The 14,135-nt window shown below is 36.0% G+C and overlaps 1 protein-coding gene across 13 annotated transcripts in view; it reads left to right on the forward strand.

Annotated features, from left to right (window-relative positions):
- Positions 1–41: 41 nt before the first annotated feature.
- The window catches only part of HELQ (helicase, POLQ like), a 42,543-nt gene continuing 28,449 nt past the window's right edge, over positions 42–14,135 (forward strand). For 8 of the 13 annotated variants that reach the window (XR_012131686.1, XR_012131687.1, XR_012131690.1 and 5 more), the window contains exons 1-8: positions 231–434; positions 1,422–2,139; positions 5,440–5,618; positions 6,157–6,357; positions 6,780–6,852; positions 9,565–9,662; positions 10,882–10,980; positions 12,250–12,395. Coding sequence is in view for 8 of the 13 variants with exons in the window: in XM_073237364.1 (XP_073093465.1) it covers positions 231–434; positions 1,422–2,139; positions 5,440–5,618; positions 6,157–6,357; positions 6,780–6,852; positions 9,565–9,662; positions 10,882–10,980; positions 12,250–12,395 (1,718 nt within the window). In the remaining 5 variants the exon portion in view is untranslated. Of the gene's footprint in view, positions 435–1,421; positions 2,140–5,439; positions 5,619–6,156; positions 6,358–6,779; positions 6,853–9,564; positions 9,676–10,881; positions 10,981–12,249; positions 12,396–14,135 lie in introns of those variants that run through there. The other 5 variants (XM_073237362.1, XM_073237363.1, XM_073237366.1 and 2 more) reach the window with 5 other exon arrangements.

Genomic DNA, 14,135 nt, shown 5'->3' on the forward strand with positions numbered 1-14,135 from the left:
GCAAGCACAGGACACTTATGATTGGACAAGGAGAGGGCGGGCTTCTAACGCTTGTACCTCCGCTTCCGGTCCGATGGCCCTGACAATTGGCTTGTGGTCTTCCTTAAAGGTGCGGAGGTGACTGCAGTTTCTCCGGTTCCTACTCGCGCTGTTCCGCACTCACCGGATCACTGGGGTTTGGCAGCTGGGTCACAGGGCACGACTTCCGGGCAGGGCTCTCAGCCCTTGCCATGGAGGAAGGTGGTCCCCGCATCCGCCGGCGGGTGTCTGTTCGCAAAAGGAGCCGTCCTAGCATAGGGAGCAGTTTTGCCGCCCCTACCGCGGCCGAGCTCAAGCCCAGTGATGAGAAGGACCAAGGGGAGGAGGAGAAGGAGGAGGAGGAGAAGGAGGCTGGCAGCCGGCGGCGGCGAACCGTGGATGTGCGACCGGCCGAGGTACAGCGCGATCAGGGCTCACATTCCGTCGGTGCTTCTTCCTATTTCCACCGCTTGGGGCGGTGATACCAACCCAGGGCTCCCACTGTGCATGCCCTCTGAAAGAGGGCTGGGAAACCAGCTAGAAGGCACAGAACTTGAAACACCAAAATTTGGGCAGCTCCCTTCCCAACTGCAGGCAATCGACCAGTTACAGACTAGCTTTCATTTGCTTACCTCATCTTTGTTATTGCCGTTAATCCTCACTTGTGAGGTATATATGTGTATTTTTACATAGATGACGAAATGTAGACCCCGTGACAGAATTGTTTACGCAGCAAATAAAGTGGCATGACTGAGACGAAAACCAGACTTTCAAGTTACTGCCGTTCCTACTGTACTAATAAATTCTACCATTTATTGCAGACCCATTGTGTGCTGGGTATTTTGTTAAGCTATTTAGGTTGTCTTTTAGAACAGAAACCAAGCCCTGAGAAATCAAGAAACTACACTTCTGACGTAACTTATTTTTAATCACTTCACTATATTGTGCTATCTCCAAATTTACATTCAGTAAATACAGTCAGTGTGCAGACTCCCTCTCAGTTACAGATTCTGATGAAGAGAAACTGGAGAGTCCAGTGGTAGAAGCATTATATGTTTGTTACAGGCCAGTCTCTGTAGATTGGAGTCTGGGAGGAGAAGGGATACTGCTGTTATCAGAAGCGTCCAGTTAGAAAACATCCCAATAGATGCCTGTCAGTCTTGCTACCATTTTAAGGATTTAGTACTGGCTTAAGGATTAGTATTTCAGCGTCACCATTCGCTAGGAATGCAATTTAGGCGACTCACTTAACGTCTCAGGGTCTCCATTTCTTCTGTAAAATGAGGACGATAATGTCTAGCCAAATGCGATCATATAATTACGTATCGGATACAGCCCAAGACTGAAACTTTTATTCTTAGTGAAGCTTCAGTTGGCCATAAATATTTTTATTTTCTTTCCAGAATAATGACAGTGAAGAGGACATGTTTGGTGACTATGATAGCTTTGCTGAAAACTCTTTTTTAGCTCAAGTTGATGACCTGGAACAAAAATATATACAACTTGCTGAACATAGAAAACATGATACAGACCTTGCCACTGAAGATCTTTGTTCAGAGCGCATCAGACATAACAAACTCAGCATTGCTGCTGTAGACAGCTTGACTGAATTAAAAACAGATGAGCACACAAAGAACCCAAGTGGGCATGATGATGTCTGTATTGAACCTGGAGCTGATCTTTTGTTTGATGTGCCTTCTTCACAGGTTTTATACTTTGAAAATTTGCAGAACTCTTCAAATGATTTAGGCGATCTCTCTTCTAAAGAGAAAGATTGGAGCTCCTTCTCTCACAAGACTGTTAGTGAGAAATTGCTCCATAATAGCATAGCACAACCTCAGCAAGCGGATGATTCTGCCTCTAAGGTCAGAACTAGTTCAGATGTGAATAGAAGAAAAAGTCTTAAAGATCAAATAAAAAGTGCCATGACTGGAAATGCCAAGGCCCAAACACCAATATTTTCTAGGACTAAACAACTCAAAGAAACTCTCCTATCTGAAGAAATTAATGTTGCTAAGAAGACAATTGAGTCATCATCAGATGACCTTGGTCCTTTTTATTCCTTACCCAGCAAAGTGAGAGACCTTTATGTTCAGCTCAAGGGAATTGAAAAATTATACGGTAATGCTTTTTGCTAGAATGAAAAGAAACTGCCATCATAATAGTGCAAATCAACAGAGAGCAGATGTTTCCATGGTTATATTTCTCAACTTAAATCAAAATATCAGTCCTCTCTCAGCTTTCCATTTCTATCCTACTACCAAGCCTCCTTCCCTGCTGTTCATGGCATACTTCTCAAACCTTTTATCCTGCTACCTCCATTTCCTCACCTTGAGTAATTCCCAGTCCACTCCAACTTTGGATTCTGTGCTCTCACTTAAGGTGCAAGAGTAGGGTGTCTAAACCCTATGGTACTTTTAATTTTTACCTTCCCTGGCTTCTTAGTAGTTTACCTGACACAATCTACCAGACCCTTTCTTGACTTGACATTCCACTCCTGTTTCTTTGACAGTCTATCCACTCCCTTGTTTCCTTAGCTGGTGTTTCCTTGACTGACTCTGTCTTCTCTACCAAAACTTGGTTGCTGAAATTCCTCTAACCTCTCATATGTCTTGAGTGAAAGAAGTTAGTATTAGTGATTATTGATTTATTCATTAAAACTAAATATCTTTAAAGACAGATGACGTTTAAAGTGCAAAGAGATAGTATTAATAGCAATGTATCTTGTAATGTTTTTTAAAAATCCCAGGTCCTTGCATATATTTCAAATATGTGTCATTTTAGTTGCTGCTATCCTGAAAGATCAACCTATCAGCCAATCACTTCATAAATATTTTTGAAACTTTTCTATTAGTATCTTCTGAACCACATGAAAACATGGGTTCTCATCTTAGGGGGTAGACAATCAGGTTGGAAGTAGGACTGCAGGAAACAAAGTCTAATATAAGACTCTACAAGAGTCTAATAAATTCTAAATTGTGAGGGTCACAGTTTAATAGTTAAAGGTGTGTATTGCTGTTGAAGTAGATGTTAACTTCCCTCTGCTTTCCTCCTAGTACCTTGTTCTTTGTTTAGTGTTCATCTTCTGCCAGAGTGGGTACTCTGAGGACTGGACTCTAAGTCATCTTTTTCTTATGTAACTAACACTAGTGCCTGCTGGGTAGGTTCTCAACTGCTGGGGATTGTCAGCCTAGTTGTGAATGCTGGCCCTGTCACTCAAACACAGGTTTTGCACTCATAGCCCTAGTTCCTCATGTATTAAAAAGGGATGACAATAATAATTGTTTTGCAAGTTTTGTTCTGTGTCAGGACATGCCAAATTAGAGTAATGCCTGTCAGTAATTACATTGGCTACTTCTAAATAAGAATTTCAGTAAGTGACAACTTTTTAAATCTCTTACTTGTAAATCTGGCTTATTGACATGACCAATTTAAAAGATAAATATGTATGCTACTTTTCATTGAGTGAAAGCAGTCGTTCTCAAACTGCAGTTCCTGGACCTCAGCCTCAGCATCACCGTCACCTGGTAACTTGTTGAAATGCGTGTTCTCAGCCTCCACCCTAGACCTAGAACTTGGCGATCTGCTTTCACAAGCCCTTTAGGAGATTTTGATGTGCCTAAAGTTTGAGAACCACTGAGCTAGAGACCTTCACTCTTAGACTGTTACTTTTGCCTTTGTATCATAGAATTACATGCTTAATGTATTTTGTATAAATGTTCAGAACTAAATTAATGTAACTTCTTTTAGTATCTGAATATAAATGATGTGCCTAAATATTTGTTATTTTGGTCTTTTTGTACTTTAAAAATCTAAGTTGGGTATGGTCAAGTTGTATTTTCACACAAACATCTGCAGTTTGATAACTAATGGGTAATACCAGTATGGAGTATTTTTTATTTTTAGGTATTAAATATTAAATATAAGTATTTAAGAATTTTAAAAATATTTTTAAAGAAAATAGTTACCTGCAAATATTTGGGAGTCACCAAAAAGGCATAATAAATTAAAGCCCTTGGCTATCATCAGATGTAACTAGTTTTAATAACTTAGTAATATATCCTATTAGTCATTTTTTATTTAAGTTGTTTAAAAACAAATGTTATATATTCAAGGCCACCTTTTCTATGCATATATTCTTTTCTAATATCTGTACCTAATGGGGTTCATACTATCCAACACATTTATTATGTCTTTTTTTTTACTTAACTGTCTCCTGAGCATATATATTTCAGTCTACCCCCCATTTTCAAGCTGCAAAAAATTAAATCATAAGATTGTATAAGAATTCATGCAACCTTTACCCCTTGATGGCTCATTACATATAAACAATGCTATGAAGAATACCTTCGCATAATCTGTATGTGCTTTTGCTTTTATTTCTACAGTTGTAGAGTCCTAAAAGTAATTCTGCTAGATCAAAGACAATATGCAGTTTTATTTTTCATACCAGTGGATTGCTTTCCAAAAAGATTGTAGCAGCTTTTGCTCTCATCAACCATATACAAGAATGCCTATTTGTTCCCATTCTTATCAGCTCTGGTTTTTACCTGTGTTTGGCTTTTTTTTCTTGTTAGTTTCTTGTTATTTATTTTGCCGACCCATTAGGAAACAGCTGGCATTTTTTCATGTATTCATTATCCATTTGCATTTCTTCCTGCTGTGAAATACACCTTTTGCCTGTTTTTCTAGTGATAAAATACTAATGCACATTTTGAAGACTTTTGAGGATCCACATTATCAAATTACTCTACAGAGTAGTTTTACTAGTTTTTATATCATGTTTTGGATCTGATGTGATCCTTTTCATGAATTCCACCTTGCTAAGTTGTATAAACCCTAGATATGCCAGTTAATAATCCTCATCTATGTTTTAAAGAGTCTTAAAATTTTAAATGGTACTCAGGCCATTCAAAGTTCAGCTCCCCATGAGAGAAAAAGTTGAGTAGTCTTCCTTGGTTTATGCAAAGCTTCATAGATTTTTTTGTCTATCCCTATTTCTCTGTAAGATAGTGTTTGGGTGAGTGGGGAAGGAAAGCTTCCATAATCTTGCAGAACAAAAGAGGAAGGCCTTGGAATTCACACAGATCCTTGTGCTGTCCTTTAGCTCCTCTAATGTCCCAGATGATACCTTTTGTCCAGCAGTCCACCGCCTGCCCTTCTGGAATTGGAGACTTAACATCTGTCGCTGCCCCACGGGTGGGCTATAGTTCCTACCCAGCTGACCAAGCCTGGATTGGACTCATCAGCTGTGCACATCACACATTGAAGATTTTTGACATTTAGTATTGATGTATAATTATGTTTGTCATTATGAGAAGACTACTATACAGGGTAGACTTTGATTTTTACTTCTTAGGAAACTTCCTTGAGATTGAGATTACAATAGGGGGAAATAATGCTTCTTTTCTAATTCTGCAGAATGGCAACATACTTGCTTAACATTGAATTCTGTGCAAGAAAGAAAAAATTTAATATATTCCTTGCCAACAAGTGGTGGAAAAACCCTCGTGGCTGAGATTTTAATACTGCAAGAATTGCTTTGCCGGCAGAAAGATGTCTTACTGATCCTACCATATGTGGCAATTGTCCAAGAAAAGGTGTGATTTTTTTTAAAAGTGGCATTTGCTAGTATTTTTACATTAAGATATAAAAACTATCATAAATCATAATTTTATTGACTGAGAAGAGGCATCTATTAATGAAGAATTATTTTTAGTATGTGCAAAAGCAGTATCGAATACTCAATAAAAATCCTTTTTAATGCCAATTACATGTTGAAGAAAGTTTAATTTTTTTCTGAACTGGTGGATTAAACTATTTTTAAATGTTCTATTCATATTTAGCCTGATTTTTTAAAAGAACTATTTTATAAAAACAAATTACTTATTCCAAACTTTTTTTACATCAGAGGAAACCATTGAAATTTATTTTCACATTTATTATGTAGTTTAAAAGTTGCATTAATTTTGTAAACAACACATCATGACATTTGTTAGAGATGTGTGTGTGTGTGTGTGTGTGTGTGTATCTGTGACCTTGTTCCTGATTAGTATTAAACACTTCTTGATTTTTTTAAATTCCTGTGAGAATTTAGTAATTCTAGTCCTCATTAGTTCATTTTAACTAATATTTTAGATTTCAGGTTTGTCAAGTTTTGGTGTAGAACTGGGTTTCTTTGTTGAAGAATATGCTGGAAGCAAAGGAAAATTTCCTCCAATTAAAAGAAGGGAAAAGAAATCACTTTATATTGCCACTATTGAAAAAGGACATAGTCTGGTGAACTCCTTGATTGAAACTGAAAGGATTAACAGTCTGGGTCTGGTTGTGGTAGATGAGGTTAGTTACTACTTTTATAATTTATCAGCATTTTTATTATACCAACATTTATTATGTAGCTCTGCTTAGTACTCCTATGAGAGTAAATAATTTATTTCAATACAGAGACAATACAGATGGTATTTTATGTATAGTAATCTCAAATTTGCTTTTGTGTCAAATGTTTCTTAAAGGACGATTGTATGTATGTTCAATTTTATGATGGTACTTAGAATTCCAGATGTGTCGTGATGCTGCCTCCATACCTCACTAACTTAAAATACCAGTGAAATAATGCATATGTACTCCAGTCGCCATATCCAAAATGCTTAAGAGTTACAAAGCGAGATTACTTACTCATTTCAAACAAAAAATATATGGATGTTCTATACAGGCCTTATAAGTGGATGTACTTTTCTCCCTTTTTTTTTTAAATCTCATAGCTGCACATGATTGGTGAAGGAAGCCGTGGGGCTGTACTGGAAATGACCCTAGCAAAAATTCTCTACACTAGCAGTGAGTATTTCTTCAAATGTGGTCACTAATTGATTTATAATCAACAGACGTATAAAAGAATTAATTCTATCACTAACTAGATTATGTAACTTAGAGTATAGTATGTAAGTTTTCTGCCTTAGTTCTTTATTTCTAAAATAAGCTTATGAATTTTCACTGGAAGAATGAATAAATGAGCAGAATTGTAAAGATAAATGAAATGAACATTTGAGGACATCCCCTATCAACATCGTTATCGTATAGTTACTAGTTATGTGTGCTTAGGCATGCAACTCAAGCTTTCTGTTTCTTCATCTGTAAAATGAGGATTATTATGGTACCAACCTGGTGGGATTATTGCGAGGACTGTGGGAGCTAACACAGGCGAAGCACTGAGAAGGGCCTAGCATTAGCACTCCAAGAGAGCTGCCTCCACCACCATCCGTCGTCACCATACCCATCGGGCAGTACATGTAAGGAGACACTTTAAGGAGCTATTTTGCAGCATCAGATAGCCTTTAAATGTACATGAAATATTCGTTCTAAATGTCTTCTCTGCTATATATTAATATGCTGGTGCAATATTAGTTAAGTCATATTGCAATAGCTTATATGGAAAAATTAATTATAAAAGTAGAAACTTAGGAATTGTTTTTAAAATTTTGATAGCAATGGTATTTAGGTAGATTGTAGCACTTTCTAATCATTTATTCAAGAAATATTTATGGAGTACCTGCTGTATGCCAGACACTGTGTTAAGCACTATGGATATAACAGTGACTAAAATGAGTCCTTGCTTTCCTCAGACCTGGATTTTAATGAAAGTGAATAGATAATAAGTAGATAAACAGGAAAACATGGTATGTCAGATGGTGACAAGTTCTATGGAAAAATAGAAAGCAGAGAAAGAGGGGAGGGTGATCACCTACTTGTCAAATCCAGTGTACACTGACTGTCTTTATCTTAATTTCTCTTCAGCATTTGATTATCATTCTGTTTTTAGTTTGGGTGCTAAAACTCCATTCTCTCTTGGTTTATCTCCTATCTGTCTGTAAGAGGGATGATGTGTTAACATTGAGAGAGAGCACAGCATAATGTTTGAGGATAGATTCTGGATTCAAATCCTAGCTCACGTTTAACTCTGTATGTGACCTTGGGCAAGTTATAGAAACTTTGCCTCTGTTTCTTCATGCATCAAAAATGGATGAGAATAGTAGAACTTTCCTCCCTGGACTGCTGGGAAGATGGCATGAGGTAATCTTTGAAGCATCTAGCACAGCACCTGCACATAATGGACGTGTGTTTGCTGTGCTGTATACTTATTTGTCTTTCTATGACCAGTGCTTACACTTCATAGATATTTGAATGAAAGGAATCTTTGTAGTTTTTCTTCTCCTTTGTGATACCTTTCTAAGCATGTTTATTATGTACATTTGTGTTACCAAAAACTCATCTTAGACTCTTCTTTTGTTTCTTACTTCATACAGTTTCTGCTGCTTCTCATCCATACTCATGACATTAAGTGCGTCCTGTGTGCTGATGGCTCCCAATCTGTATTTCCAGCTTACACCTCTCTTCTGAGTAATTTTTTCTGCCAATTGGACACTCCTACTTGAATACCCTGTGAATAGCTCAGATTCACCACGTCCGAATCTGAATTCCTTGCCACCATTTGCCAGCCAGCCAAGCCAGAATGTCATAGTCTTCACTCTTGCACATCTGTCAACAACCATATGCTGTCTGGTTTACTTCATAGATGCATTATTAAATTATCTTCCTCCAGTCCCTCCTTACTGCTAAATACTCAGTTTAATACCTCATCCTGTCTTACCTAGATCACCACAGAAATCACAAAGTTCTTTACCTGCAGTCTTGGTCACTGCCCTCTCCCCTCCCAAATCGCTCTTCTTCAGTGCAGTTAGAATGATCTTTCCCAAATGCAAATCCAATTAGTGCATTTTACTCTTTGAAATCCTTTAATAGTTTCCCATTGTTTCTGCATAAATGCCACGTTTCTTCACACAGCCTTTCTTCATTTGGGTGCACCCTCACCTCTTCAGCTTAAAAGTCCGCCCTTATGGAGTAGGATGACACCACACATATTCCTCTCTCAGGTAACATCTTGATAATTTCAAGGCAAAAGACACAGAAATAAAAAAGTATTTGCTAAGAAGGCTCCTTTGGGTTTTGATTAAATAACTAAGTCAATGGGAAGTAGCCATTTTGTACTGCCCAAGAAGTCATGCAGCTTCATGAATTTTACTCCACCTTTTATTGGAAAAGAAGTTAACAACCTGATAGTAGCAAGATCCCATAAGGACTCTTCATGTGGCAAGAGTCTGAGAACTAGTCAGCCCTGGATCCTGCACTGTACATCTGCCTATACCTCTACCTACAGAACATACTGTGATTCTTCATACAGTGGTCCAGGTAGTCAGCAACAAGCGTATTTATACTCATTATTGTTGTTCAGAAATTTTAAGGAAGATCCTACTTCTCTCCAAGTTTGAAATTTTATGAAACTCTAACTAGTAATTTTCATAATACCTGAAGGTTTCAGTCTTTGATAGCCAGATTAGCACTCTGGTAATATGTTTCTATTTGTCTTACATCCTCCCTCCTTCTCCTTCTCAAATCACTCAGAAAGAGTTCAGAATACAAAAAGCTTGCTGAAATTACTATTATGATATATTAACTAACATATTTTCCTCAATACTTTGTATTTTGTTTTAGAAACAACTCAAATTATTGGTATGAGTGCAACATTGAATAATGTTGAAGATCTACAAGAGTTCCTTCAAGCAGAATATTATACCAGTCAATTTAGACCAGTATGTACCTAAGGTTTGCACTGTACTGATTTGTTACATATCATCTTACTTAGAAAGAAAAGTAGCAAACATACTATGTTAAAAAATTCTATGGAAGTAACATAACTCCACTATGCTTTTATGCTAGTGCTAATTCTAATTAGAGTTTGTGCATAGAGAATGTTAACTGTGTGGGGTCAGGAATCTTGGCTTGGTCACTACTGTATCTGTAGCACTTGGAACATGGACCTTCAATGAATATTAATTGAATGAAATTTTCCAGACCCATTCTATTTTTCTATTTCCTATTCTGCAAGATAAATTTTTTCATTTGGTCAAAATTTAGTGATTTCTGTTTTGAGTTATGTAACTTAAGCAATTATCTTAAATTTATCTTGAAACTTACAACATTTATCTTAAATGTTGAAGTATTTTCAAATATATATGATTTGGTAGTTTAATACTTTTTTAATAAGTTAAGATTTGACATAGATTTAAATTTAACCCCCCATAATAGTATTCCCAAAGGCATGAAGAAAGTAAATAAATATAATTCTTAGTTACTTGGAAGAATCTTGTAACATAATACTCTGTCTGCAATACTTATATGCATGTTCTTTGAATAAGTTTTCAGAAAATAATTTTTGAGAATCGTCAAATTTTAATTTGAAATTTGATGTTTTCACATTTGTACCAAATATGAGAATTTTCAAGAGATATTTTCTAACCTTGTCAAATTAAATGCTATTCTTTTTTTTTAAATGAGCTTTACTTACAAATTTTTTTTCTACAAATACTTAAAAGTAGCGTGGTGGTTTAGAATTAAAACTGATGGTGTTGGCCGAGTGGTTAAGGCAATGGACTAGAATTAAAACTGATGGCTAATAAAACAAAATTTTGTATCTTGAAGAATAACACAAATAATTCCTTAGTGAAAGATAGAGTGTGAACACTTTTCTCATGTACATTCTTCTTGTGACAAATACAGAAGTGTCTGGTTTCCTTTTAGATATGTGACTGTTTAATTCAGAAGTATCTCTTCAAGGATGTTAATCTGTATTTTGATATAAGGGAAAAAGAGACAAAGAAATGATAGAGAAAAAACTTAAGTAGAAGCATATTTTATATACCTTAGAAAAGCTAAAATTTTTATATAAATGTCTTTACAATATCACAAAATTTAAAACTCTGGAAGGGGGAATATATATAGTATTAATTGCAAATGTCCTTTTACTACAAGGTTGAATTAAAAGAATATCTGAAAATAAACAGTTCGATATATGAAGTTGACAGCAAAGCTGAGAATGGCATGACTTTTTCACGGCTGCTCAATTTTAAGGTAATATTGATAACCCTTGAATCTTAAGTTCACAGACTTTGTGCCCAAGTGCTCCGGGGCACCACAGAAGTTTCACAGGGGTACCTTGGGATGGTTTAGATATTTGAGAGAAACAGCTGATGTTTGACATCTGTCAGACACCATTCAACAACTACTACTCAAGGTAGTTTCCAATGTCAACATGAGCCATACTGCATTCCTCTCTATGACATCATATCTTTGTGAAGTTGGTGTTTTTTTTTGCAGTTACTATAAACAAATTCCATGTGAAAGTCAATGTGGGACAGGAAATGAGAGTAGCTATGTCCAAACTGATTCTAAAATTTGAAAACTGTGCAGCGCCCCATTGTATGCGTATCCCATGGGACTGTTGTGGTTATTTAAGAACAAAATACAAATATTTCATTCAATAATGTTTATTATTTATTCAAACAGCTACTAAATTCTGAGGAAATATATACTTACCAAGTTGTTTAGATCTAACTACCTAATAAAACTTGTTAGATACTTCTTTTTTCCTTGGGGCCCCACGATGCAAGAAAATGTGAAGACCTCGCGCTTAAATGTGTATTTATTCAGCAGCAACAGGAAAACAGGAAACATTTATATGGACTATGTGGTTCCGATGTTGGTATATGAAAGTGGTAATGCCCACTATATTAGTGTTCTATGAAGGATATTAGAAATGGAAGAAAGGGATTTTACAACAGTTTTAGAATTCTAAAAGGTATATTATTCTAAATCTGTATCTTATTAGTTTTCAACAAAAGTCAAAGAAAGTGAGATTTTAAATAACTACACTTTCTCTATGTTCTTTGAGTTCCTTGTGTCTGCTTGATAAATATATTTTTTATTTCTGAAAATATGTTCTAGTATGATTGAATCTATGGTTTTGAAAACTATTAGTAATAGCAAAAGGTATATCTTATTTATGCAGGCCTTTGACTGTTTTTAGGATCAATCTGTGTTCCTCTCTGTGGGCTTTTTTGTTCTGCATTGGTGGAGAGGGGCATGCAGCGGAGTTATTAATAACATTGACTACTTTTACTTCTTTAATTTAAAATTAAATATACCTAACGAAACCCTAATAACCTAAGAGAAAAGTGGGATTTAAAATTTTAATGTTTAATATAGAGTTCATGTTTTAGATGATCAGGTTTATTAAGTGAGAAGTTCAAAATTACAGATGGTTTACCAACCTTCAAAGCACACTGGTAAAATGACAGGTTTTCATAGTTGCTAACTACCTTGTTCCTACATCTTGTGCAGTATTCTGACACTCTGAAAAAGATGGATCCCGATCATTTGGTAGCATTGGTGACAGAAGTTATTCCCAATTATTCCTGCTTAGTTTTTTGTCCCACTAAGAAGAACTGTGAAAACGTTGCAGAAATGATATGCAAATTTTTAAGCAAGTATGTTAATCTTTTCAAAGTATTCTGTTCTGTTATTTTTATCGTGAATTGTTTGTTCAACAAACTCTAATTACTTCCTGCACAACATTATATTTAATTGTTGCACTAGATTTTAAAGGTCTGGATCTTGCAAAAAGTTTGTGAAATTCACTTATGTGAAATAGAAAAAAATTCTAAGGCTACATGTAAGAGAATGCTTACTAATTAGATGATGTTGATTATGAAAACCTAAGGAAACTAAATTATCATTGAGGTATTCTCAGTAAATCATTCCTTTTCTTAGAATAATTTTAGGTAATATAGCACTGGCTGAGTGATGTGGACATTGAGAGAATAACATTTGACTGGGAGACTTAAGGTTTATTAGTTATACCCTTGACTTATTTTGCTTTGTGATGACAATAGTTTATTTGGGTCATAAATGTTGATGGTTAATATTGAAGCCCTTAAAAATTTGGTTCTCCAGAACCCTTAGTTAATGAATTGTAAAGGATACTTGATACTTTCTTAAAGAGACAGGACTTAACACTTTCTGAAGGAAAATTTCGTCTAAAATAATTTTCCACATTGCTTGCTGCTTTCATAAGCTGAATGCTGAGTGTAGTTTAGCCCCTTGTTTTTGCGGCTGTTGACTAAACTGTTGAGTCATATTAAGAACATACTCTTCAATGTTATTCTGTAATTTACATGTAGACAAAGCAAAATCTAGGGCTAAATGGATTCTGATCTCAGTAGGGTCTTTAACACATGATTTCTTGAGAGTCCTGTGGTACCAGCTTGTATCTAATTATTTGCCTTCTTATAATAATTCACGGGAAGCAGGAGCAGTGGGATCACTAGACTGTGTGTCTGTTTAAGTGCAGGGACTGGAGATTTTTCCCAAGTGATTGTCTCAGTTTCAAGGAAAATTATCATTTTTTACAGCTGTTACTACTCTTGACTTCTAAGTCAAGAATGGCTTTTAAACACTATTTGCTGACAGCTGCCAAAGCTGTGGTTATGTCACTTTATCTAAAAATGGTATCACAGTGCTTCTTAGCCTAGAATGCAGGCTAACATCTGACTCAACTTACTTTTCCATCCTCACTTCATCTACTCTTCATTCACCCTGCAGTTATCCAAACCAAATTACTTTTTATTTATGCATTGAACTTTCCACATCATGCTTTCATTGATCATGTTTTACCCTCTCAGGAATGCACTTCCCAACCCCTTCATCACCATCTCTCTATACTGTTCTTCAAGATCCAGCTCAGATCTTAGTTTCTCCCACAAAACCTTCTCCACGTAACCATGTTTTATCTGGTCAATTATAAATAATGTCTCTCTTCTCTAAAATTATATGGAGATTATCCATATTCTCACCCCATTCAAGACTTTGTCCATGCATGGATGGGTTCATGGTATCCATCCCTTTCAGGACATTGTGCATTGGCTGGAAAGAATAACAAGTCTGCTGCCCCTACTCAGTGTTACTTCTAATTCTTATGCTGATGACTCTTGACCACTTTCTTCCCAATTCTTCACTGTTCTTCTTTTGTCTCCTTGCCTCCCATTTCTCAACTTCTTATGAAACCACTAGCCTTCTGCAGTTAACATCAGCCAGAGCTCTGTTCTTTCAATGAAGCACACTAAACACAGGGCCATATGTATTTTATCTTAGACCATATTTGTTATCAGTTTTCAGAAGTTGTTTTTTTACAGTCATTTAGTTGTACTTAGTCTTTCTTTTCTAAAAGG

The sequence above is a fragment of the Manis javanica genome, chromosome 5 (genome assembly GCF_040802235.1).
Source record: "Manis javanica isolate MJ-LG chromosome 5, MJ_LKY, whole genome shotgun sequence".
Taxonomy (NCBI): domain Eukaryota; kingdom Metazoa; phylum Chordata; class Mammalia; order Pholidota; family Manidae; genus Manis; species Manis javanica.